The 27,513-nt window shown below is 49.9% G+C and overlaps 1 protein-coding gene across 1 annotated transcript; it reads right to left on the bottom strand.

Annotated features, from left to right (window-relative positions):
- Positions 1–307: 307 nt before the first annotated feature.
- Positions 308–17,580, bottom strand: LOC123044765 (protein VASCULAR ASSOCIATED DEATH 1, chloroplastic). The gene is made up of 18 exons (XM_044467654.1): positions 17,282–17,580; positions 17,121–17,183; positions 16,340–16,390; positions 15,524–15,589; positions 14,608–14,703; positions 14,434–14,535; positions 14,236–14,333; positions 13,963–14,126; positions 13,818–13,858; positions 10,937–11,024; positions 10,770–10,856; positions 10,597–10,651; positions 4,044–4,110; positions 2,862–2,958; positions 1,433–1,494; positions 1,301–1,340; positions 896–1,167; positions 308–810 (listed from the first exon to the last, which is right to left on the bottom strand). The coding sequence occupies exons 1-18, from the start codon at positions 17,453–17,455 to the stop codon at positions 574–576; spliced, it is 1,860 nt and encodes a 619-aa protein (XP_044323589.1). The 5' UTR covers positions 17,456–17,580; the 3' UTR covers positions 308–573.
- Between the last annotated feature and the right edge of the window lie 9,933 nt (positions 17,581–27,513).

The following is a 27,513-nucleotide window of genomic DNA, read 5'->3' as shown; positions in this document are numbered from 1 at the left end:
CCAAGCGGCCAGATCCACACCATGCTACCAGTCTCCTCTGCCCCTCCCCATCCTCTCTCCTCTGGCCCCTCCCCATCCTCTGGATGCTTGGTGAGACACATCCGGGCCGCTTGGGTGTTGCAATCTGGGAGCCCTTATTTTTACAACCAAATTGAAACGCTGCGGCAGATTACAAGCGGAAATTTATTCGGTTGTATTTTGCTAGTGTACAGTAATATTCAGGTGTAATCATTTATAGTTGTAAAATTTCACAGACATTCCAAGCGGGGCCTTATGTAGGGTAGCAGATATAGGAGAGAAGAGAAGAGGCAGTTAAAAAATTGAATATGCTTGGTCACCAGCGTTCCTTGTTGCACATCACCATCCCCATCCTGCCGTGCCGTCTTATACATACACCACCTTGCACCCGGGGCACAGCGGGGCGCAGTCCGGATATATATACACCTCACCAATGCTATACCAGGACTAACACACAACAGACATGTCTCTCCCTGTACTCATGTAACTGTACGGTCTCTACACACAACAGACATCCTTCATCATGCAACCAACGTCCGTATTCACCTTGGCCGGTCATGAGCTGCTCCTCAACCTCTCCAGTCTTTCAAGGTGAGACTTGAGCCATGCAAACTCGTGGCTCATCTTCTCCATGTGCGCCTCCGCCATGTGCATCTCCTCGCTCAGTAAGCTCACTCGCTTCTGCAACCACTCTATGCTCTCCTTGCTATATGAACCCAAGCTGCTCGCAGAAGCCTCGGGACTGACCATGAGGACCTTGGGGGATCTACTGAGCAGAACGATGATTGTTACCTGTGTGATAAATACAGTGTCACAATAGAGAAAAACTGAGCATTCCCCATGATAGGATAGGCAACCAAAAACCTTGAATACTTGCCTGCATTAAGATAACGATGGCCACCAGCATCACTCCTAAAACCGGACCAAATTGACTAGACCTCATATATGAGGCGAGTGAGCGCCAGAATTCTTGTGAAGTGGATGCCAAAGTGCCTACGCTTTGTTGACAATGTTCAATGGGAGGAACAAGGCTACTCAAACCAGAATCGTATGGTGCCGAAGCCATATATGCGACTGTATTTTCCAAAGGACCTTCAATGTTCAGACTAGGCCCTGATTGAACATCAGGGTTCATGGTGATGGAGGCTCCTGCAAGAATCAAGTCATTCAAATTGTTTCAGAATTAGACATTTGCTGTGTGGCGGCATAGGATGTGATTTGGATCAAACAAGCCGAATCACGGCGAAAGAGTTGGTAAGTGGTAGAAACTGCAAATACAAACCTTTCCGAGAGATGCTATCCTGCTTCAAAATATCATGGGCCTAAAACACGCACGCGACGAGAAGGAATTTTACAATTTGAAATGTAAATACCACTGAATAGAAATATGTTCCAGGGATTGCAAGAGACGTACAAGCTTGATCCAGAGACCAAAAACCTCACGACATTCATCCTTCGTTGATTGCTCTATTTTCCCTGTAATATGAACATGATAATATAAGAAGAAGCAATGTCTTGAATTCCAATTAATGAAATGCTCTTGGGAGTAGAAATAAGCTAATCACACTGCAGACACAAGAAATAATATCTTAGAACTAATTCCATGTTTAAAGTAAAGATGTAATTAGGAAATAAATTTGATCCACCCTGAGGCATAGGTGTGTGTTGTTTGGGGTTTTACTTGGCCTTTTCCTATCTTCATTATGGAAAAGCCCTTCTTCACCGTACAGAACTCTTGTACATTATCTTGGTTTCCTGCTTAACAAAATGATGTGCAAAGCGTTCGGACGTTCTCTAAAAAGAATCAGTACACAACTAAAGACATCTGTGCAGATAAGTCTATTAGACAGCAATGAAGAGGCCTTGGTTTAACTGCCACCAGAAACATGATAATCCACCAACTCTGGGTCCACAAGGGATTTCATTTCAAGAATATTACCAAAGGGGGAGTATCCCCGAAGGTGCTAGGAGCTAGTCTGCAGCAGACCAACACATAACACCTAAGCGTCTATTAGGCGGGACAAGGTGAGTCTAGGCAGATGGCTAGGTAGACACATGTTAGAACACTGCCAACAGGGGTCACTGCCCACCGCAGCAAATTTATTGGAACTGAAAAACAGCAATTATGGTCAAAAGGAAAAACATTCCACAGTGAGTATCAAAATTACATTCAGGATTTAGAAATAGAAAAAAGTTTGAACAACCACAGGAGAGACTAATTTAACATTGTGTCATGCTTTTTATTACTACCCTGCTTAATTAAGTTGTGCTATTTATTACTCCCTCCGTCCCATAATATAGTGCTCATTGGTTTTCGCAGAAGTCAAGCTACACAAACTTTGACCAAGTTTATAGATAAAATGATACATATTTACAATACCTGATATATACCATATGACAATATATTTCATGATACATATAATGGTAATGATTTGGTATTTTAGATGTTGATTGATTCAATAAATTTGGTCAAAGCTTGCAAGGTTTGACTTACAAAATATCTAATACACACCATATTTTAGGACAGAGGGAGTACATTGGTTTAACCATTTTATGAAACTGAATACTTTTCGGCACATTTAATCAACTTTAGTGAATTAAAACTACTCCAGGAAAGTCGTCCTGCCTATTTTAGGAGAAGAAAACTAACATCTGTACAACGCTTCTACAACCAAAACTCTCAAAGAGTTTACTTGGCCTGAAGCTTATCAACGTATAAGCTGAAGTTTGAGCAAAGCAATCAGCTGGTAGTTGGCCTAATTCTGTCCCCTTTGACTGTAGCATACTGAGTTAAATTTTGAAAGCACTGGAGCACCATTCAGGATACAATGGATACATCTTACCTCTAAAAATGGTCCTCTTCGAGAACGCTACATTAGTATATACCCTCAGGTGGCAACTGTTCTCATCTAAGCTATCTTGTTCAACATCCCAGATTCCCTGCAAGGTAAATAGGCCAATAACAATTCCAGGACGTACCCAAAACAAAAACAAAAACAACACAATACTTATATAGCTCGCTACACAATATTGGCTTTCCTACAATGACAAATATATGTTTCTGTATGTGTAGAGGACATAAGTAAGCATCCATAACACTCGCCATTTCTAAAATTGAAACCCTTATATGCCCCTAGGCACACATATCATAGATGCAGGGTGCCCCATGTACCCACATGTGTCATAAACACAGGAGGTTCAACTTTGCAGTGGCATATGAGGATTTAACTATTTATTGTAACAGTAAAAGTTTATAAAAGCAAGGTTCATATTTCAACATTAGTAGTCATTTGTAACAACAATAGGGAGTTTATAGAAGCAAAAAGGAAGTTTCAAAGTTCAAAGTTCGTATTTCATTGCCAAAAGACGAAGCTTGGATCGATGTTTGAGACAATGTTTGTTTTTAACCTGTTTGATTAAGGTGCAAGGTATTGCTTTGTTTTTGCTTAACTTGGATTCCACATTCATGTCCATGGCCCTCAATAGGAAGGACTAGTGAACAGCATCTGCCACTATTTATATGCAACGATGATAAATAATGTAAGGTCTAAAAAGAGATCACAAGTTCAATCACATGTTACGTTATCATGAAATATTACAACAGCCTGTGACACTTTATGCCGCTATGAGATACCTACAACAACAACAACAACAACAACAAAGCCTTTAGTCCCAAGCAAGTTGGGGTAGGCTAGAGGTGAAACCCATAAGATCTCGCAACCAACTCATGGCTCTGGCACATGGATAGCAAGCTTCCATGCACCCCTGTCCATAGCTAGCTCTTCGGTGATACCCCAATCCTTCAGGTCTCTGCTATGAGATACCTCTTCACTAAAAATTAATTAAGGTGTATTTCAATTAAATGTGTGGATTGATAATCACAAAACTGAAAACGCTAGATCGTGTACCCTAACGCATTTATAATTGAACAGATAGAGCTATATGAACTATATTCGTCATGCTGAGTTTAGTAGACAGAAGTGATTTCAAGCTACATGAAGCAACATTGTGACTTGTTTCCTGACCTCAACAATGAAATGGTCCCCGTATGGTGCATCACCAATTTCTTGAGATGTTTGAATCACAACATGACTGGTCAAGTAAACAAGAAAAAAGAAACATCAGCAAGTCTTAGCATGAACCATTTATTGCGGTAAAACCGTAAAACATAAAAGCTCTTTAGCACGTATAGCAAGATCACAGAAAAAGGAAACTGTCCACTGTACTGCTCTATAGTACTGTGTTTGTTTACTTAACCCCATCGATCTTTTAGGGGTAATCTTAAATCCCTGGTCATCGAATGCCGGGTCACTTTACTCCCAAGGCCAGTTTGAGAAGAGCTTTGCAACTGTGGCATCACATATCGGTGTTCAATCCATCTTCCACATATACTCTTTTGCTCTCTTCCCTATCTATTTATCACTCTCTTGGGAAGGAGCAATATTTGGAGGGCGTAAGATGTGGGGGCATGATGTCCATTGACAGTAGTCATGTGTACTTAGAAGTGGCAAAAAAAGACAATATGTACCATACCATCGTTTACGCTACTAATCCGAGAGTTAATAAAATGGCAATGGAACATTGGGGAGTTAAGTGCACTAAAAACTGGGACTTAAGCAGATAGACGTGGTAGTCAATAACTCAATACCACCCACTGCTAGGCAAAATCGCAATCGCAAAACATATCTAAACTCAACGAGAAAGAGAAGTACAGCCTCCGTTCCATAATTCTTGTCGTGGAACGGAGGGAGTAGGTGATAAGCAGCTGTTATGACCGGGCATACTTATGCCCGTAGGAGGCCCACCGACCAGGCTTAGTTAGGGGCTTAGCCCACAAGTTATCTTAGTTTTATTTCACATCGTGGTTATATAAACAAGTTGTAAGACTCTTTTGAGAATTAAGCAATAAGACAATTCTATTGCCCGGCCCCCAGAGGAGCCGGAAACCCTAAGCCCTAGCCACCTCCTGCTTCCGTCGCAGCCGCACCAGCCGCAAGGACGGCGCCCTGCCGCCGGCCGCCGCGCACCAGCCCTCCTTCCCCTACAGGCTACGCCCTAGACCCGGTAGAACCCTAGCTCCTACCACCTTGGTATCAGGTAGCTCGGTTTCGACCATGTCGGCACCACCACCAATCCCGCCACTGCCCACCACCACGGCGCCGCCGCCGATCCTCTCCACCGCGCCGCTGGCCCTCCCCACCACGCCGCTGGGCTCCATCGCCGGCGCCTCCACCAGCCAATCTCCGCCCCCCTCCACGGGTCCGCCGCCATCAACCACCACCGCTTCGCTGGTCTACTCCCCGGAGGCGATGACCGGCGTCCTTAACGACCTCATCACCGCCGTCCAGGGCATCCGGCTGTTCTTGGCGAGTCCGTACGGGCCGCCGCCACCTCTGCCGCCGGCCGCCTCCTCCGGACGGCCCGCCCAGCAGCCGCCCGCCACCGCACCACAATGGCCGCAGTGGCCGGCGCCAGCCCTCGCCGTGCCCCCCGCGCCGGTCCAGCAGCAGCCGACGCTGCCGGCACCTCCACCGCCCGCCTCCGGCCCTGGGCAGTCCGCGCCGAGAGGCCTCCCCATCCAGCACGTCCGCTTCCCGCCGTCGCCCTCCCCGATTCCGGCCTGGCTGACCGCGACGGCACCGCTGTCGGTCTACACGGAGGCCGGGGAACCGCCGGTACCTACGTTGCAGTACGACGAGCCGTCCGGTTCCACGGGCCCCTACGCCGGCCGCCCCACCATCGACCGGGCGCCGCCGTCCTCGCTGCTCCGCACCGCCGAGCCAGTCGGCCAGGGCGCTTCGACCCAGACGCCGCCATGGTTCGCCAAGATTGACTTCGCCACGTATGACGGCACGGAGGACCCCCTCAACTGGCTCAACCAGTGCGAGCAGTTCTTCCGCGGGCAGCGCGCACTCGTGTCAGATCACACCTGGCTCGCTTCTTACCACCTCCGCGGAGCGGCACAGACGTGGTACTACGCCCTCGAGCAAGACGAGAGCGGCATGCTCCAGTGGGGGCGCTTTTGCGAGTTGTGCCTCCTCCGTTTTGGGCGACCGATCCGCGGGAGCCGCCTGGCGGAGTTAGGCCGCCTACCCTTCACCTCCACGGTGCAGGATTTCGCCGACCGCTTCCAGGCACTGGTGTGTCATGCGCCGGGTGTGACGGCACTTCAGCGGGCCAAGCTCTTTGTGGGCGGCCTCCCAGACCACATCCGTGTGGACGTCGAGCTGCGGGGGCCCCAGGACCTCCAGACGGCCATGTACTATGCTCGGGCCTTCACGCGTCGCGCCCAGGCCTTGCAGCAGGCGACACCGACTCGAGGGGGGTGGCAGCCCCCCCCCCCCGACCGCCCCCGGCAGCACCTGCACCTCCGGCCGCTCCACCAGCAGCCGCGACGCGGCCTTTTCGTCGGCTCTCTCAGGCGGAGCAGCTCGAGCGCCGCCCCTTGGGACTCTGCTTTAACTGCGATGCGCCCTACGCGCCGGGCCATGTCTGCCCGTGCCTCTTCTACTTGGAGACGGCCGACTATGTTGAGGAGGACACACCCGTCGACGGCTTCGGCGACCCCGCCACGGCGGAGCCCGCGCCTGCGCCCGCTCCGGCGACGGCACTCGCTGTGTCGCTCCATGCGCTGGCCGGCATCCGCGACGAGCGGACTATGCTCTTACCGGTGACGATTCACGGCGAGCGCATGGTGGCCCTCCTGGATACGGGCTCCACCCACAACTTCCTGCCTGAGGCTGCGATGCGGCGCTTAGCACTTCATCCGACAAGCGGGGAGCAACTTCGGGTCACCGTGGCTAACGGCGACCGCCTACGGTGCCATGGGCTTGCACGGGACGTGCCCATCACTATCGGCGACGAGCACTTCACCATCACTTGGGCTGCTTCGACTTCATCCTTGGCGTCGACTTTTTGCGGACTCTTGGCCCCATCCTCTGGGACTTCGACGCTTTGACGATGACCTTCTGGTGTCTCGGTCGCCATGTCCGGTGGGAGGGCGTTGGCGGCGCCTCGCCAGCGACGCCTCAGCTCCAGGTGGCCGCGGCCACCTCCAAGGCCGAGCATCCTCTGTTGGACCACCTTCTGCAGCAGCACCGCGACCTCTTCGACGAGCCACGGGGCCTTCCGCCGGCCCGGGTCTACGACCGCCGCATTCACCTGCTGCCGGGCTCGGCACCGGCGGCAGTCCGGCCCTACCGGTATCCTCAGCTGCAGAAGGACGAGCTGGAGCGGCAGTGCGCGCTCATGCTCGCCTTGGGCATCATCCGGATCTCCACAGCACCGTTCTCGGCGCCGGTCCTCCTCGTCCGCAAGTCGGGCATCACATGGCGCTTCTGCATCGACTACCACGCTCTCAATGCTCTGACTCTGAAGGACAAGTTTCCTATTCCAGTGGTCGATGAGCTCCTGGACGAGCTACATGGGGCGCGCTTCTTCACCAAGCTTGATCTCCGGTCGGGCTACCACCAGGTGCGCATGCACCCCGATGATATCGCCAAGACCGCATTTCGGACTCACCACGGCCACTTCGAGTTCTTTGCCATGCCGTTCGATCTCGTCAACGCCCCAGCAACGTTTCAGGCTCTGATGAACGACGTCCTCCGCCCCTACCTGCGTCGGTTTGTGCTCGTTTTCTTTGATGATATTCTTATCTACAGCGCCTCATGGGCGGAGCACCTTCAGCACGTCGCCATCGTCTTCAACGAGCTTCGAGCGCACCATCTTCATCTTAAGCGCTTGAAGTGCTCGTTCGGGACGCCTTCCGTCGCCTACCTCGGTCATGTCATCTCAGCCAAGGGGGTGGCCATGGACGCCGACAAGGTGGCGGTCATCGCCGCCTGGCCGATCTCGCATTCACCGCGGGCTCTTCGCGGGTTTCTTGGCCTCACGGGGTACTGCCGGAAATTTATCCGGGAGTTCGGCCTCATCGCGTCCCGGCTCACGCGCCTGCTCCGTCGCGATGCCTTTGCCTGGGATGAGGAGGCGACCATGGCATTCGAGGCCCTCAAGGGGGCCCTCACGACGGGCCCCGTCCTTCAGATGCCTGACTTCGATCACCCGTTCGTCATCGACTGCGACGCCTCCGGTGCAGGGTTCGGCGCGGTCCTTCATTAGGGCGATGGACCCTCACCTTCTTCAGCAGGCCCTTTGCCACGCGCCATCTTAAGCTCGCGGCCTATGAGCACGAGCTCATTGGCTTGGTGCAGGCGGTGCGTCACTGGCGGCCCTATCTGTGGGGTCGGGTCTTTCCGGATCCGTACGGACCACTACAGCCTCAAGTTCTTGTTGGATCAGAGGCTGTCTACCATCCCGCAGCACCAGTGGATCAATAAGCTCTTCGGCTTCGACTTCACCGTCGAGTATCGTCCGGGCCGCCTCGCCTTAACACCGTCGCCGACGCCCTATCTCGGCGCGATGCCGACACCGCCATCGGTGACTCTGAGGGGGCGGCACTCTGCATCCGCTCGGGGCCCTCCTTCACCCTCTTCACCGACATCCACCGGGCGACCGCGGCCGCACCGGACGCGCTCCTCCTTCAACAGCAGATGGTTGCATGTGAGCTGGAGGAGTCGTGGCGCCTCGCCGACAGGTTGCTCCTACATGGGCGTCGGGTCTTCGTTCCCGCGCACGACGATCTCCGTCACCAGGTGATGTTGCTGGCCCACTCGGGGGGCCATGAGGGTGTGCAGAAAACCCTCCATCGTCTCCGCGCCGACTTCTACATCCCAGGGGATCGGGCCCTGGTCCGTGACTGCGTGCGGTCTTGTGTGACGTGCCAGCGTAACAAGACGGAGACGCCGAGGCCGGCTGGTCTGCTCCAGCCATTGGAGGTGTCGTCTCAGGTCTGGGCGAACATTTCCATGGACTTCATCGAGGGCCTCCTCAAGGTGGGCGGCAAGTCGGTCATTCTCACGGTCGTCGACCGCTTCTCCAAGTATGCTCACTTCATCGCGCTCGGTCATCCCTACACGGCGGCGTCCGTGGCCCGGGCCTTCTTCGACGGTATCGTCCGCCTCCACGGGTTTCCCTCTTCGATCGTCAGCAATCGGGATCCCGTGTTCACGGGGCATGTGTGGCGCGATCTCTTCCAGATGGCGAGCGTGAAGCTCCGCCTGAGCACGGCCTTCCACCCTCAGACGGACGGCCAGTCCGAGGTCGTCAACAAGGTGATTGCCATGTATTTGCGTTGTGCCACAGGTGATCGTCCTCGTGCATGGGTGGACTGGCTCTCGTGGGCGAAGTACTGCTACAACACCTCCTATCACTCCGCCCTACGCGCCACGCCTTTTGAGGTGGTTTACGGTCGGCCGCCGCCGGCGATTCTCCCTGTTGATCCGGCCATGGCTCGGACCGAGGCGGCCGGGGACCTTCTGCGGAGCCGTGACGAGATGCTGGCGGAGGTCCGGCAACGCCTCCTTCAGGCCTAGCAGTTGGCCAAGCACTAATACGACGGCCATCATCGCGAGGCGGAGTTCGCGGTGGGCGATTGGGTGTGGCTGCGTCTTCTTCACCGCTCTACGCGGTCACTAGACCCATGCGCGAAGAAGAAGCTAGATCCTCGCTATGCCGGGCCCTTTGCTGTCCTGGAGCGCATTGGGAAGGTGGCTTACCGCCTTCAGCTTCCGGCGGGTGCTCACATCCACGACGTCTTCCACGTGGGGCTACTCAAGCCCTTCCGTGGGGAGGCACCCGCGGCTCCTCCCGCGCTTCCTCCGACCGTCGACGGGCGTCTTTTTCCAGGACCGGAGAAGGTCTTGCAGGCCCAGCTACGTCGAGGAGTGTAGTACGTGTTGATTCAGTGGGCTGCACTTCCGGCAGAGGACGCCACTTGGGAGCAGAGCGAGGAGTTCCGCCAGCACTACCCAGAGTTTCAGCTCAAGGACAAGCTGTTTGCGCAGGCGGGAAGAGATGTTATGACCGGGCAGACTTATGCCCGTAGGAGGCCCACCGGGCAGGCTTAGTTAGGGGCTTAGCCCACAAGTTATCTTAGTTTTATTTCACATCGTGGTTATATAAACAAGTTGTAAGACTCTTTTGAGAATTAAGCAATAAGACAATTCTATTGCCCGGCTCCCAGAGGAGCCGGAAACCCTAAGCCCTAGCCGCCTCCTGCTTCCGCCGCCGCCGCACCAGCCGCAAGGACGGCGCCCTGCCGCCAGCCGCCGTGCACCAGCCCTCGCCCTCCCTCCTTCCCCTACAGGCCACGCCCTAGACCCAGTAGAACCCTAGCTCCTACCAGCAGCATAATCATATTCACATACAAACGACATGGATTATCATTAATACAAGAATTGGCACTAGTAAACCCAATCATCAAGTTAGGGCGTGTATATAGACTGCCACGATGGGTTGAGTAACTGAGCTAACATTCTATTCCAAATAATCACTCGGATTAAACAAAAAATATTCTGGTACGAAGAAAATTCTAGGCCATGTAACTAAAAACCACCACCAAGAAGTTCATGAAGAACAGAAATTCACATGAAATAATAGGTAATATCACAGCTGAACTTTGACTTCATAACCTTAACGATCGTTTGACTACCTGCAGAAGTATATCAAACTTAAACTAACCTGTTTTTGTACAGACGAAGCTTCTGAACCTCCTGACATGTCCCAAATTTTGCACCTAAACACAATTTAGAGTTATAAACATAAATGCTACGACAACATAAAGTAATTAAAGCACACGGTGACATATGAAATGCAAATTATTATATCCAGTAGGCACGAAGTTCAAGACATACCAAGATAAATTTTAATTGGGTGCAAGAATGAGACATCTCTTACAAGTCCTCCTTGCTCATCCAAACGCCAATTGGAACAACGAAATTCTGCAGGTCATCTAGGTATCAATAGAATATATCACTGACCAGATGTGTTAACTGGAAAGGGGGAAGAATTGGATATTAACCTTTGTCACCACACTTTTTGTGGAGATCATCCAGAAAGCCAATGGCGCCATCAGAGAGTAAGACATTAAAGAAAACTTCCACAGGCACCTAACATCAGAATGTCAGTTGGGCGAAGTTATGTTGATAGTCATAGCCTACAAAGCACGGAAACGGCTGGAAGTGTCGAACTGCCGTTCTGATACGGCGGGATACGGGGATACGGCGGGATACGCCGGGATACGCGAATTTTGCAGTATCCCCCGAATTTCGATTTTGAAGAAAGAAAAAAACACAGGGATACACCGGGACACGTGCGGGATCGTTTGGGACACGGCCTGGCCCAAAACAGCCTCGGCCCAACCCAGTATAGCTAACCTATTTTGCAGGAACTCCCGCACGCTCTCGTCTCAAGGAAGAGGTGCTCCCTCCCAGCCTCCCAGGTCGCACTGGAACGCGCCGCCAGCCTCCTGGATTGAAGCCGCCGCCGCCTGGACTCGTCGCCGCCGCCGCCGGCGGCAATGCCTGGATTCGACCGGCGACCGCTGGTGCTACCCCTAGCCTCGCAGGTAACCCAGCAGCCTCTTCCCTCTCCTCTTTCCTCAACCTCTTCCTCTTTTATTCTTCAGATTTGCTTGTACTGCTAGATGTTGCTTGCTGGCTTGCTGCTTGCTTGTGCTGCCGCTTATGCTGGCGCTGCTGCTGCTCAGGCTTGCATTGTCTTCTAGTTATGTCTTGTCTTCTAATCTTCTGTACTGTTTGTGTTTGATGTGTTTTGTAAGGGCATCTCCAGCCGCGCCCCCAGGAAGGCCTCCCCAGGCGTTTTTTTCGCGCCGGCGCCGAAAAAACGGCCCAGTCGCGCCCCCAGGAGCCCGATTTTCGCCGGCTTGGGCCGAAAACAGCGCCGGCGGACCCAGCCCGAACCCGGCGCGCTGGGGGGCGCCCGGGGGCGCCGGGCGAACTGTTTTGGCGCGAAAAAGCCGCGGGCCCACCGCGTCAGCGACACGGCTCTCTTCTCGGCTCTTCGTCGTCCGCATCGCCTCGTTTCCCGCGGCGAATCAATGCCAAAGCTGCCGCGCCGGTCAGCCTGCGCCATTGATGCCTCACGGGCGGCGCAGTGAAGACCGGACGACGCGCGTCCCTCGCCCTCCCTCGCCCGCCACGCGTACACACGGTGGCACGCGCGTGGGCGGCGCCTCGGCCTATATATGACGCGCCCCGGCGCACTCGTCGGCTCACACACTCTCCCGCCGTCGTCGTTCCTCCCTCTCCTCTCCTCTCTTTCGCCGTCTCCAGTTCACACCCATGGCCGAGCGCTTCCCAGGCGACGGCGCGGCGGCGAACGGCTTCGGCCGCCGCCATCTTCATGAAGACGAGGCTCGCCTCCTTTACGAGGCCGAGTACCCGGTCCCGCCGGACATGCGGGTGCCGGGGGCGTGGAGGATCAGCGCCGGCGGCGTGCCGGTGCCCCCGGTACCCACCGGCGCGGCGCGGCGTGCGGAGATCGCTCGCATCCGCTCGAACCTGCCGCGTGCGGCGAGGGAGGGGCCACGGTACGTCCCCGACAGCCCGCTCTGGGAACCGTACTTCCGCCGCCGTCAAGCCCAGCAGCTCGAGGCCACCAACGGCGTCGTGCCCTCCGGCAGGCTCAACGCCGCCGGCCGGCGTCGGTGGTGGGGCGTGCCCGGGCGCACGTTGGAGGCCGCCCTCGAGTACATCGAGGGCGGCAACACGCCGCGCCTCGAGTACCCCGACCCCCCTTCCTTCTCACGCCGCCGGGGAAGCTCCTGGACCCCGAGGCGCATGGAGACCGGGGGGTCCTCCTCGTCCGGCGGCTCGCCCTGCCTCCGCCCCGTCAAGCCGGAGCCCCAGGGTACGCCGGTCAGCGCGCGCACCCGCAGTTCTGGCGTCCGCATCGGCGCCAACGCCCCGCCACCCACCGGCCGCTTCGTCCTCGTCGAGCCCAAGCCGGAGCCGGGCCTCCCCGCGGAGTACGAGGAGATAGCCCGGTGCGGCTTCTCCGACGAGGACGCCATGCGGTGGGCGCGGGAGGACTACCTCCGCGACGAGACGGTCCGGCAGCGCCGGGCCCTGGAGGAGATCGCCGCCCGCAAGCGTGGGCACGAGGACGAGCACGGCGTCGTGGTCCTCGACAGCAACGACGACGACGACGACGACGCCCCCGGACCGTCCAACCCGCCGCGCCAACCGGGGGAGGGATGCAGCAGGGACGGCGGAGGCGTAGGTGGGGGCGGCGACGACGACGACGACGATGACGACGACGGCAACGGCGGTGACTACACGCGGTTCTACAGCCTCCTCGGCATGTAGAACCGCGTGGGCGTGCGGCGAGGCGGGCGGCGAGGGAGACGGCGGGGGTAGCCCGCGGTAGTTTCTTTCTTTTTTGTAAAATATGTTTAAGTTTGAACGAACTCGCCGCTGTTTGCGTTAAATTTGAGTCGTTTTTTACTTTTTTGACTAACCGTGGGCGCCGCGACTGGGGGGCAACACGCCCCCAGTGCGCGGTTTAGCGCCGGTGCGCCCCCAGGGGGCGATTTTTTGCCCCTCCTGGGGGGCCAACGGCTGGAGATGCCCTAAGATGGATGCAGCTTGCAATGACAACATGACATGGGGGGATGAGGATCAATCAATCATCAATTGATAAAAGAGACACCAAATGTGGCAATATTCTCTATTATGGTCTCTTTCTCATTAATTTTCTGTCCTGATTGTATATTATATGGCATATTTTTATTTTATTTTATATATACTTGCCGTATCCCCGAATGGCTGTTTTTGAAAAATGCCGTATCCCGTATCCCCGTATGCGTATCCCCGTCTTTCCGTCCCCGTGTCCGTGCTTTTTAGGTCATAGCAGTACAAAATAAGTGAAATCTGGCAAACCTGAAACTTAGACTCCGTGATCAAAGTATATGATTCAGGTACTGGAAAAGGGAAGATATGCAGGCAAGAAAAATAGTTAAGTAACAAAAAACTAACGGAGTTAACAATGTCAGGAAAGACAAAGAAAAGAACAATTCAAGCAAACCATTAGGAGCATCATCATCAAACGGCTGCAAGTTGAATGGGTTAAGAGATGCAGGATTGTCCTCGGTTCCATCCTCTGGCGCTTTTAAGAATCTTTTAGAAGTATTGACATCTGGATCACCACAATCAGTACTACCCCCGATGATAGCTGTAGGATTGGCAGACCTACATTCAAAATACCCAACTGAACATTCACAGATAATTCATGAAGGACAAAAGTCCATTTGAGCTAATCTAACGAGAGGGTTAATTTAGTTCAGCCTGTAAAGATAACCTGTTCGATGGCGACGAACCTTCATCTTGTTTAGATTCTTTTCCTTCTTCCAACAAAACGTAACCATTTTCGTCACTGCTGCTTGCTGACTTTGCATCCTACGGTGCAGCAAAAGAGCAAGTACAGACAGCCTATTAGAAATGATCTTCTGTATAACTTGTTAGAACAAAGGAGTTTAATAGAAACTAGTTTACCAACCTGACGTTCAATGAGCAATCTAGCATCGCTAACATGCTGTTCCCAACCATCTACTATAATACGATATGCTTCATCGCGCACCAAGAAAGATCCAAAAAAATGCTGCAAGTAATCATACATGAGGTAATGACATCTTATATATACTAGAAATTTAGGCAGTGATATCTTCCTCACCCTCTTCGCACCAGCAACAATTTCTATGGCATTAGGAAAAATAGCAGCTGTTTTTGCTTTACGAACATCAGTGACATCCTGCAAAGGTATAGTTTTCTGCATAGAAAACAATACCAGAGTAACGTAGTCAATAATAAGTTTTTAACAGTACGAGCAGTACATATATTGGTAAAAAATTATTATATGCAATGACAAGATACTTAATGAGCAATACTATAAGCTATATAAGTATTTAACATCAAGTAACAAACTTAATTTTAGTATTCGGCATTGAATAATTCCAATATGTAACAAAAAGCTAACTTCGTCAGCATGTAAATCAGTAAATATGCGAGTATATAGTAACTTAGTTGGAGAACCACACTTAAATTTCCAGCCCAACTAACTCTCCATTCAAGCTGTTAAAAAATGTCATAGGAAGCAAAAAAGCATGATATTTAGTACAATGACCACAGAGAAGATGGAAAGTACAAAATGAAACTAGCAGGAATTCAGGTTTAACAAACATTATTAAAGCATTGATGCCTAAGACTTCCAAGATGATAAAAGTTTAAACTTATTACAGAACAGAAACACTGCAGAAGATAAAAGCAGACTTGCAGAACATAGTGCTCATGCTGTTTGTGATGGAACACAGCAATAAAAATTTCATAGCAAATTCAAAGAATAATATAGACACATGGCTCCAAATACATTTCTCAAACAAATTGTTTGAGGGCAATGTATCTTTATATGAAGTTAGTGCCAAGACACGTGTCAAATGATAACAAGAATCTTCGAGAATGGTATCTGTCAAAATTATGATTTGACAATATTTGTGAACTACATAAATCAATTCGTTATCAGCGAGCGCAATTAAGCAACCAAAAAAAGGATACATGATGAAACTGTCTTCAGATCATTTATTAGTCATTACCTTCGTCTCGTATCCGAAAATGTTAGAATAGAAGCATATATGGTGTAGAAATAAATACATATGCCCCTGCCAAACAATGTATATTTGTTAGAATCAGAAAATCGTGAACAAGGCTGAAGCTAAATATTTTCTTCAGCAAAATGAAATAACCAAAATTAAAGTACAATTCCACCATTTGCAGTTGGCAAGAGTGTAGAGAATTTAGGGACAAGCATAAGCTAAAGCACTAACGGCACTAAATTATCAAATATGTGCTTTTTTCAATGAAGAGAAGAACGAACAAAGGTAAGACAACAAAGATGGTAACTGGCACCAGCTCCTTTAATTGCAAAGCACATGCCTTCTCCCAACTTTGGGCACTTAGTAATCTACATAGGTATTTATTTTAAACAAGCTCCAGGGAAATCTCTCATTTAAAGGACTACAATTGCCATATTAACAGGAGAAACAGAAATTCCCTCACAAGTAGAAGTTTGATGGATTTACAACTTCCATTATGTATGTTCAAGCATGTATATTTTATGCATGTTCATGCATATATATTTTATATCAATGGCACAAACTTGAATTGACTTTTGTTGGGCTTACATGTCTGCAAGCAAATTCAAACAGAGATAAATCTAGACCAACATAGTTGCACACAGTGTGAGTTGTGCCAATTATAACTAGTCCAATTCCAATATAGTCGATTGTTAGACTATGCATGATCGCTAAATACAGGCAACTTATGCTCAAGGGAGTAACACAGAGGCATATACTCTAGTTTAATTTGGGAGAGGAGCACATAAGAGGTTGAAGCGAGGAAAAGAAAAAAACCTGAAGAAGAATATTTTCTTGGAGGGCGCAGTTAAAATCTTGCACAAGGACCTGCAATAACACAATAACTAATTAACATCCTAACATTAAATTGATGAAATATCATGCGAGATCACTTGTGACTATGAGCGGGTGCTATCCAAAGCATGGTTACAAAACTGGATAAGGTGATCTATTCAATTCCAAAGAAAAATCCAAATTTAACCTTGCGACCAACCATAAACAGTCGATTAACTTGCTAAATTATGTCCTGATCAAAAGATAAACTTGGCATGTTACTGTGATAGGACATGATAGGTTTACATTTTGGTTCCCCGAACAGTACAATCACGTGAAACAAATTAAAATAGTCACTCAATTAGTTATCAACCGTAAGATCATGAAACCACAAACTGACTACTGAATCCACCACATACAGAAATGGCTATTGAATTCATACATAAAAAATGGCTAAGATACCGACGCGGCAAATCCGCCAGCTACAGCGAGGCAGACACAATTTTGGCAAGCTATATCAAACTCATCAATAATTGAACCATCACCAATAATGAACATTTTATAAAAGGAACCAAATTGGCACGACAAACTTTACCCTAAGCTAAGCAGAGAGAAGATCAAAGTACGAATTTGTTAGTTTTATCCGTGGGGAATCTTCCACATGGAATGAAATCCCCTCAACCCCAGTCCAACCACTTTGGTACACAAATTCCCCCAGCACAACGCATCACAATCAGAAGCCAACAATTAGATCGAACAGAGGAAGCCGCCAAATGTGAATTACCTCGTCCGGCGGGAGCCGGAACATCAGCCTGTACTCCTCGCTCCTACTAGCGAGCAACGGGCTCTGCACGATCAAACCGCGCGGCATAAAAAAGAGAGAAGAAAAAGGAGGAGAAAGCAGGAAAAGTCCGACAAGCTCCAACTCCGAAGCAAGCCACCCACCAAGACATCGCAGGCGGAGAGGTCCCCGGAGTGGGCAGATACCGGGGAGGAGACCGCGGGCGCGTCCACGCCGGGCGGCGCCGAGGCGAGGCGGCGCGGCGGGGAGGCCGGCGAGGGCGCGGTGGTGTCAGCGAGGGCACGGGTCGGGGAGGCCGCAACGGTAGGGGACGCCATGCGGGCGGCGCCGTGCTCCGGGGAGAGGAGACGGCGATGCGGCGGGTGGTGGGGCTAGGAGAGGAGGCGAACGGTAGGTGAGTGAGGAGTAGAGAGAAGAAGGGGGGTTTGAATAATGAAAGTGGGAAGCGGTGTGAACGGTGACGGTGACGTGTTCCGGCATCTTCGGGTTGGCGGACTAGCGGTAGCGGTGGTGGGCTCCGCCGGTGAAGGGAAGGGGAGGAAGGGTATTCTTTTTTCTTTTTATTAGGCAAAAGGGAAGGTACGGATTAGAGAAGGAACAAATCAGAACTGACAAAAAATACGGATGTTATTGGTAACGCTGTAAATCTGACGCCGGATTTTTAATTATGGAAAATCGAACGTTTTTTTACGGCGGTAAGAATTTGCCATACTTTGTCCTGGAATAAAATCTGTAAGAGGGATGAAAATGATGTTTGAGTCCATCTGAATGAGGATATGTCCTTTTCACTATGAGCTGAGTGACGAAATTATCTTCAACCGTAACCCGTGTCAAGTGACAAAAACGATCATCATGGGTCTAGCTGGTGGGAGATGACCTCGTTATTAGCCCTCGAATCCATCAAGATCTTTGGAGGTTGAATCACACAATTTGTTGGACTCCGGTATATGTGTCAAAACCGGCAGATCTCGGATATGGGGGCAAGCTGTGCGTCTAAGGATCGATGATAACAATGAACAAGGGGCACAATGTTTACCCAGGTTCGGGCCCTTTTAAAGGAGGTAAAACCCTACTCCTGCTTCATTATATTCGAAGAATATGGAGATTACAAGAGTTGATCTACCTCAAGATCGTAATGGCTAAACCCTAGATGTCTAGCCTATGAATATTCCGATGATGGTAATGATCCTCTCTACGGACTAAGCCCTCTGGTTTATATACACATCGGAGGGGCCTAGGATTTGTACAAGGCCGATTCCCATGAAGGAAATAATACATCCAGATTCTAATCTTGCCCTCCACGCATAGTGGAGTCCCACTCGGACACGTAGATGGTCTCTTGCTCAATCTTCACAGCCTACTCAGCCCGACCCATACTCCTGGGCCGGACACTTGGGGACCCCTAAATCCAGGACTCCCTCAGTAGACCCCGCCGAACTTGTCTTCAATGACGATATGGTATACGGACATGAGTCTTCGACTTTGCAAGGCGGGTTCTTCAACATGATCCGGATTGATGATAGCCTGGCATCGATTTCTGGGTTCAGCCTTTATGACGCCCTCCTGCCATCGCCTCGATTTCCACGCGTCTGAGCGAATGTGAATGGTCCGTTACCTTTATATTTTAACCCCTTTTATAGGCACGGACAACGCTTATATAAAGAGCATAGATCCCCAAACGTCATCCTACATCACCCCAAGAGCAATAGAGCAAACCACGAAAAAAGATCAAACCATGGCTAGTGTCCCAGGCTCCTCCTCGCGTCCTCATGGCCCTCAAGAGGGGGACTGGCAAAGTTTCTCAGTATCCCACCTTCAGCTCAATCGTCTCCAGACACAAGGATATCTTCCTCCCGCGGCTCTAGTCTTCGTACGGGCAGGATTAACTTCTATGGGCGATGGTGCATTGGCGGAGAATTTCTCCAACCCCAACCAAGGGGAAAGGGTATGCTTTATCTTGTTCCTTCTGAGGGGCGTAGGATTCCCGATCCACCCTTTCCTCAAGGGTCTATTGGAATATTACGGGATCTAGCTGCAAAACCTCACGCCAGGTTCCATTCTGCATATTTCTGGTTTTGTCGCCCTTTGCGAATTATTTTTAGGCTGCGAGGCTCACTTCGAACTATGGAGAAAGTTCTTTTGCCTCGTCCCCCGCCACCAGGGCGGCCGGTCTATATTTGAAGTTGGCGGCACCGAAGTATGGCGCATAGCCAGATCCGGTTACCCAGTCGAGACTCCGAAGAGGGGGTCCGACGAATGGTCTTGGGAATGGTTTTACATTGAGGATGTTCCTCTTCCGGACCCTGTTCGGTGCGGGCTTCCTGAATTCTCCAGCGCTCCTGTGAAGAAGCTATTCAGCTGGCGCCCCAAGTCCCCCGGACAAGAGGATAGCGCGGAAGTGATGAGATTGGTCAGCAAGGTCAGATTGTTGACCCATTTCGGACTCTCTATTGTTGAAGTCATGGCTATTATGATAAAGCGATGTATCCAGCCTCTTCAGTCCAGAGTGGGTCCTTTATGGAACTACAATGGGGAGGACGACGCCTCTCGCTATACGCGGAAGGGTCCGGATAACCAAGCCGCATTGGTTGCCATGCTAGTGGATCTTTATAAGGGAGAGGAAGAAGACTTCGCCTGTCTACATTGCCGAGACGGTTTCTCCATGTACAGCCCCATTGACTGGGTAAGTTTAGTCATTCAGCACCTCTTTTATCATTGAGATGCATTAACTGAATACTCTGGTTGCTTCAAAACAGCCATGGAGGAAAGTAGTCGAGAACATCTATTGCCCTCCTCCCCAACCAGAAGACCACGCTCGTCATGAAGACCCCGGATTCTATGAGGATCCGGATTCATTCTTAGAATTTGAAGACAGAGTATATTACCAGGCGAGCCTTGATGGCTCGGAAGTAGCCATCATGGCCGATTACCCCGATCTGTATCCCTTCGTTAAGGTAAGTGTTTGGAAATAAAAAAGGAGCGATATTTCCGCTCATAACTTTACCCTCCGCACCGGGTCGTTGTCAGGACCCCGACTCAATGCCACATCGATCTAGCATGTAACACCTCATATCACTTTGCGGCCTCACACACGGTATTCCCACGGGTGTCGCCTTACCTTAGCCCGGGACCGTTTGCGCCTTTTGGCACACGTATATGACAGTGTCGCTAGCATCCATATGATAAGAAGCCCGGGCTGACATGGCTAGTCGTAAACCCAAAGTGGCACAGACTTACAGGGACAGGCATTCATGACCCAGCATCGAACGTGTCGGTCATCAGCGAGTGAATCCAGGCTGTAGCACTGGGCTAGCAGGACTCCGGTGAACCGGGCTGTAGCGGGCTAACAGGACTCTGGTATTCATCGCGTGACATTTCCCCGAAGGGACAGACACAGGAACGAAGAAGGACACATGCCGGCCAGCCTAAGTGTTCCGGAGCAGTAGCAAGCTACCATGGCTCAGTGAAACACTAGGAGACATTTCCCGGTAAGAGAGGCTACTAAAGATAAACAACTAGATGGTCAGATCCCACACATACCAAGCATTTCAATAACATACACACAATATGCTCGATATGTGCAAATATAACATGGCATCACAACATGACTCTACAACTCAAGTAATTTATTCAATAGGCTCCGAGGAGCGCGATATTACAAACATGGGTCTCATGACCCAACAATCAGAGCATACAAATCAAAGCACACGCGGAAGCTATCATGTCTGAGTACAGACATCTATAAATGAAAAAGGCTGAGAAGCCTGACTATCTATCAGATCCTGCCGAGGGCACAAGATCGTAGCTGAGGTATCAAGCTAAACGTCGAAGTCCACGCGAAACCACTAGTGAGACCGAAGTCTCTCTGCAAAACATAAAATGGGCAAACGTGAGTACAAATGTACCCAGCAAGACTTACATCAGAACTAACTACATATGCATCATTATCAACAAAGGGATGCTGGGGTTTAACTGCAGCAAGCCAGCTTTGACTCGGTGGCTATCCTGAACTACGACTGCAAGTAACTCTTTTGAGGTGGCGCACACGAGTCCACATATTCACCAACCAATACACCACTATGGAACCGCTCCCGTCTCCCTACGAGAACGCCATCCATAGCACTCACGCTTATCTTGCGTATTTTAGAGTATCCACTTTCACTTGTCTATGAACTGATATAAGCAACCCAGAAGTCCTTTTCCGCGGACACGGCTATTCGAATAGATCATATTAACCCTGCAGGGGTGTACTTCTTCACACACGCTCTCACCACTTACCGCCGTTTACACGACATGTACTCGGCAACCTTCAAGCGGAAGCCCAACGTGGGTGTCGGCCACGGCCTACCTAAACACTCAAGTCTCTAGTCCAGGTTTATCGCCTATTCGGGTTCCATCCATGAGGAGATCCGGCCGGAGTTTCGCTCACAGCCCCAAACGATGTGAACAGGGTTCCCGAGACACCAAACGGGCGCCCGGTACACCGTGCCACGTGCCTACCGCATCACAGCCCACCCCTACGGTCAGCGCTGCGCACGGCCTCCAGCATACTACAAACACCAGAAACTACTTGCAACTCCTGGACAGAGGACAAGGGTGATCAAGAAGCCGAGAGGGTCCATTGGTTTCGGGCCCAATGCGTGGTAGTAGCTGAATCATGGATCACAAACACAGAACTCAGTTCCTGAGGACGACTGCAATGAGACAACCCACCATGTACTCCTACATGGCCTCTCACCGCTACCTTTACCAAATCGTGTTCACACGCTTAGCTCACACACCGTAGGACATGTTCACACGCCTCTGATTCATCCCCGATGAATCAGACCTGACTCAACTCTAAGCAGTAGCAGGCATGACAAACAAGCAATGATGAGTAGGCACAACAGGGCTCAAGCAACTCCTACTCATACTAGTGGGTTTCATCTATTTACTGTGGCAATGACAGGTCATGCAGAGGATAAAGGGGTTCAGCTACCACAGCAAGTAACAGATGAATCGATGTTGTCCTAATGCAGTAAAAGAGAGCAGGAGCGAGAGAGTGGGATTTTATTGGAATGAACAAGGGGGTTTTGCTTGCCTGGCACTTCTGAAGATAACATTGAGTCTTCATCAGTGTCAACGATCACATCATCGGTATCACGTCTATCGAGAGGGGACAAATACCGGCAACACAGAAGGGAACACAATCAATGCAATGCACAATATGATGCATGATCATGACATGGCAAAATGAATGTGTTTTGGGCTAATGCAACTAGCAACAGATTAAATGAAGTTGGTTTGAATACAAGATTCAAATTCAAACTCCATATGTGATTATTCAAATGCCATTTAATTGATTTGTGCTAAACAGCACCTATAAGTTGTTCTAACATGCATGAAAATGGTACAGATGGATTCCTTGAATTTTTCTGATAATTTTTCATATATAAATTATTTAATTTGGAGTTACGGTTGAATTTCTATGATTTTTAGAAGTTTTAGGCATTTTCTGGAATTTTCTGAATAAAAAAATAATCCAGAAAACATAATTGCGTCAACATTGCGTCACTATGACGTCAACAGGTCAACAGACGCTGCTGCTGGTCAAACCTGACCAGTGGGGTCCACTGGTCAGTGACTGGGGCTGCTTAGTGCCGCTGACGGGTGGGCCCAGTCAACGGCCACGTCAGCACGGTCAAAACTAACGAGTGGGGCCACTGCAATTAGACTAAACTAAACAGAAAGATATACTAATCCTAATTAGGCGCAGGGGCCCACATGGCAGTGGCTCATAGGGTGATTAGCTGGGTCATTAGTGGTTAACTAGACCGGGGTTAGGCCGACGGCTCGTCGCCGGCGAGGTCAGTGGCGGCGGAGCGCGTCGGGTTTCGCCCACAGGCGACCATTTGGACGGCGGATTGGTCCTACGCGTAGCTGGGGGTCGCGCGCGTCTGGTAGTGCAAGTGGGAGGAGCTGGGGTGGAGCGGGCTCGCCGGAGTCGAGCTCTTGGCGGCGACCGGAGTTCGGGCAACGACGGGTTCGGCGCTATGGTGCATGGGAGGAGGGGTTGGTGGGCGCTACGGGCTCCTGGGAGTGCTCTGAGTACGTCTGCGTGCTCGGTTTGGACGGAGGTGAACCAAAACGACGACGGCGACAAGGCCGGCGCCGGTGAGGTCTCGGTCTCGACGGAAACGACGGATACGACGAGCTAATGGACATGGGAGAAGGGGGGGTCGGTAGAGGAGCTCACGGCGGATGCAGGGGTGGCTTCGGCGTGCTCGGGGAAGCACCGGAGCGTGCGCAGCGGCGAAGGGGATCTCCGACGGCCGGCGACGAAGATGACGAAGATGGTGATGATGCAGGGCCTCCGGCGCCATGTAACTCGGTGGAGAGGACGAGGAAGATGCGGCGGAGCTTCTGGGCTGCTCGAGGGGGCGAGGGAGAGGCGATGGATGCGGTGGTGCTCGTCGGTGGCGGCGGGCGCATTCGGTGAGATGGGGAAACGGCGAGGGAGAGAGCGGGGGGAAGGAATGAGAGGCCGGATCGATCGGGACGGCACCGAGGAGGGAGACCCGCGGCGTTGCGCTGTCCCGAGGACGCAGGCAGGCAGGCAGGTGGCGTGGCAGCACGGCCGTGCGCGCGCGTCGGGCACACACTCGGCGTCCGACTGGCGCGGTGGAGATGACGACTGGCAGTTGGGCCAGTGGGCCGCACTGCTGGGCTGGGTAAGTGGCCAGGTATCCTCTCTCTCTTTCTTTTATTTCTATTTCAGTTCTGTTTTCTATTATTCTGTAAATTTAGGGCTTTATTAAAAATACTCAGACACTTTCAAAAATCATGAAACTAATCATGGCTACTGTTTAGAATATATCCAACAGTAAACATTTCAGTTTATGATTATTTGAGCATTTGAAATATTTAATAGCATTTAAATGCCCAAATGAAAATACTATATGATTTAATTCAGTGACCAAATATGTCCTGCAAAAATATAAACCATTTTTGGTAGATGCTTCCACCTCAAACCAGAAATGTTGAACATTTTAAGAGGACATTTTGAGTTCAATGAAAAAGGTTTTATTTTGACCCTAGTTGAATTCATTTGGTGCTAGGGCTTAGTCAATCCCCATCTCAGGTTTAAATGAAATTTAAACATGATGTAACACTCTAATACATGCACTAGGCATTGTCAGAACTAGGGATGTGACAACTCACCCCCACTAAACAAGAATCTCGTCTCGAGATTCAAGCGTAGGGTAAGGTGAAGGGTAAACGCAACTAGTACAATCTTCATGATCCAGGTTGCACTTCAAATGAACGTTGATTTGAACACCATCTTTGTCTTGTCGTCTTGCTCTGAGAAATCCTGTCAACATGACAGGGGGGGGAAGAAGGAGACTCTAGAAGGGTCGATCTCCTCGAAGATCGAACAACTCAAGATTAACTCACGGAATGAGACATAGAACCATCTCTCAGGTTGAGACACGAGATACACATCAATAGGGGTGGAAGAAACGGATGACGAAGGTTCACTGGGTAGACAACAATTTCATACCTAAGAAGGTGGTAAACGATTGTCAACGTAGCGAGGAGTTGAGTTGCCATGATACCACGACGAAACATCCTGGAGGAGGGTGATTCATAGATTATTTCCTTAAGTGGCAAAAAGAATTACCTTTGATTCAGAGATCATTGAAACTCCTCATACCAACCTAAGGCAATTCACAACGATCGTTTGGAGGGGGTCGGTAGAATGGCATACTCGGACTTGGATGATGTGGATTACCTTGTTGAAGACAACGTAATGGATGAATTTGCTTATCACCGAAAATGGAAGAGACCCATGGTAGAATGACACATTGGCGGTGCAAGCTGAGAACAAAATGCAAACGCTGGGAATGATTCTGGTAACTGGGGAAGAACCCAACAATAGAGAGTGAATTCACTGTTTGAATAGGTCATAGCATTGCCGAGGAAACTGAGAGCAAACCCAGTTAGTGCCGATGATAACACGTAGCGCTTGTGCGTGCTCTCAAGAACTTGAGCATTTCCACATTCATCAAGGTTTCACTAATATCCGTGTCAAGGATCCGGTAACACAACTTACTACCATGATGAATGGTGATGGAGGGTGCAGATGCAAAGGAAGATAACACCTTCTCAAATTTCATCCTAGCGAGCCAAGGAACAAAATCTGGACGATCGACTGAGAGACATTTAGCACTCCGCTTCTAATGTTCTCCTTGATGTACTAGCGTATCCCATTCCTTGAAATGGTCTGGTATCTAGAACATCAAGTAAAGGTCGGACTTCGAAAGCACAAAAATCCATAGGGCAACTAGGGAGTAAATCCTACGAAGTCCTTATGGGAAGGTGGCCAACTTCCTCAAATAGGATACTATAATAACAGGTCTACCGGATGGTTGTGTTGGCCACGACATCCACTTTACCGGTTATTGCGCGACCAATATTATAATTCTTGGGAAATATTCCAACCATCATATCTGCCTGAGATTCAGATCTGGTTGGTGTCAGGATATTCCAGACTCATCGAGTCTAGGAAGAAAAACGGAAGTTTGCAACACAATTCGACGAGATAACGTTGCGAGATTCTCGGGAAATGAACTACGATAGCAAACTCCAAAACATGAGCTGGTTCTGCTACAAACATGTGAACACGTTGTCCAAGACAAGCATGACCACAAAGTAGTCTTATAATAAAATACTACCGAGTTCAGGAGGGGGAACCATCAACGAGGGTATCGAAGTCCTTACATAAGTCCGGATTAGCTCTTATGAAGAAACTCCTTCTCCTTGAACAAATCAATCAGTGGCTTGGTGTGCTAGGGATACATATAGATTGAAGGTTGCAAGTCTTCAAACCACAGCATTCTTCGCACGTGTGCATGACTGATTTGGAATGATTCCAAAGAAAGCAACATTGACTTTCTCGAGTCCACGGCGGTAACTTGCATCAAATGCACATGAACTAGAGGAAGCACTTCTTACATCCGAACATATGCTTCATGAGCTAGCATGAACAAATGCTTTCAAAAGTTTCCAACACTAGCTTAATGTTCAGCAAAATTATGGGGAAGACAAGGATGTTGTCAATGGGCACAACAACAATTCATCTGGGTTTCCTTTTAAAAGGAATTCCATAGTTAAGTGAACAAGGGATAGCATTGGTCAGACCCAAAAGATATAATGGTGTATGCTCGAGGGATCAACCACGAGTAAGACAACATTACGAACATCGTTGGTTCTGATTTGATTTGACGATAACCCATACTCAAATCAAAGTTTTTATCAGGCAATAGGTCCAATAACTGATCACAGGGACCAATCGATGAAGATATCATCTCTCTTCAACACACACTACACAAGAATATCCCTTTGGAATGAACTAAGTCAGACAAGCTTTTATCTTCCAACTCTCCAAGTTGTTGTTTAGCTTATCCAACTGGCTCAGGGTATCCAACACGGATTCTCAGAGAAGGGGTGGTTTACAGGAATAAACCAACTTGATCACGCACTCAACATAGCGGTCAGGTGACAACCTGGTAATACTCCCGAGAAGATATTCGGAGAATCACGAACCACCGGTATGTTACTAAGCTCGAGAACAATCTCGGTTTTGAGGGCAAGACGATATGATCAAATGAGTGAGGACTTGACAAGATCCTAACTCATTAAACGAAGGGTGCACCGAAATAAGGACTAGGTAGCACGATCAGCCTTAGAAGGATGATTCAAAAACCAACATGCTAAGAATGAAATTATTATCCTTTAACTACCAAGCAACGAGGTTGCTGGGAGTATTGATTTCACACACCATGATTCATTTGTCGGCATTCCGGTGACAATAACACAGGAACCGAGGAATGAACAATGATGGCAAGACGTATCGTTGTACCAAGAGTTCATAGGATGGTGTGCAATTCCTATAACAATCTCGATATAAAATATGTAATACTCCAAGGTAGAGCAGAACAAAAGCTGGATTAGCAATTCGATCTGCGGAGCACAACTTCTTTGACCCAATCCTGGATAGGGAAGAGGTACTGGAGTTTGTTTCTCCTAGTCATTCCGCGATAGAATGGCTTGACGGACCACAAGAGTAATAGGCATCGATAAACGAACGCACGCATACTCTTGACTATCAATTGATAGACGAAGGTCAGTAGACAACTAAAGAGGGACAACTCAAAGGAACATATAACTTTCTGAGTTGTGGATACATGGGTTGGTATGCCGAACAAAGTTCAACATAATTCTTCCGGATAACCCATGCAGAAAGGTTGAGCTGGCAGAGTCACAATATAGCATGGAGAACTCCTAGAGGGCCTGTTGTGATCTTTTGATCCAACAAACTTCTGCCATAATGGTT

The sequence above is a fragment of the Triticum aestivum genome, chromosome 2B (genome assembly GCF_018294505.1).
Source record: "Triticum aestivum cultivar Chinese Spring chromosome 2B, IWGSC CS RefSeq v2.1, whole genome shotgun sequence".
NCBI classification, from domain to species: domain Eukaryota; kingdom Viridiplantae; phylum Streptophyta; class Magnoliopsida; order Poales; family Poaceae; genus Triticum; species Triticum aestivum.
This window is presented reverse-complemented; position numbering and strand designations above follow the sequence as displayed.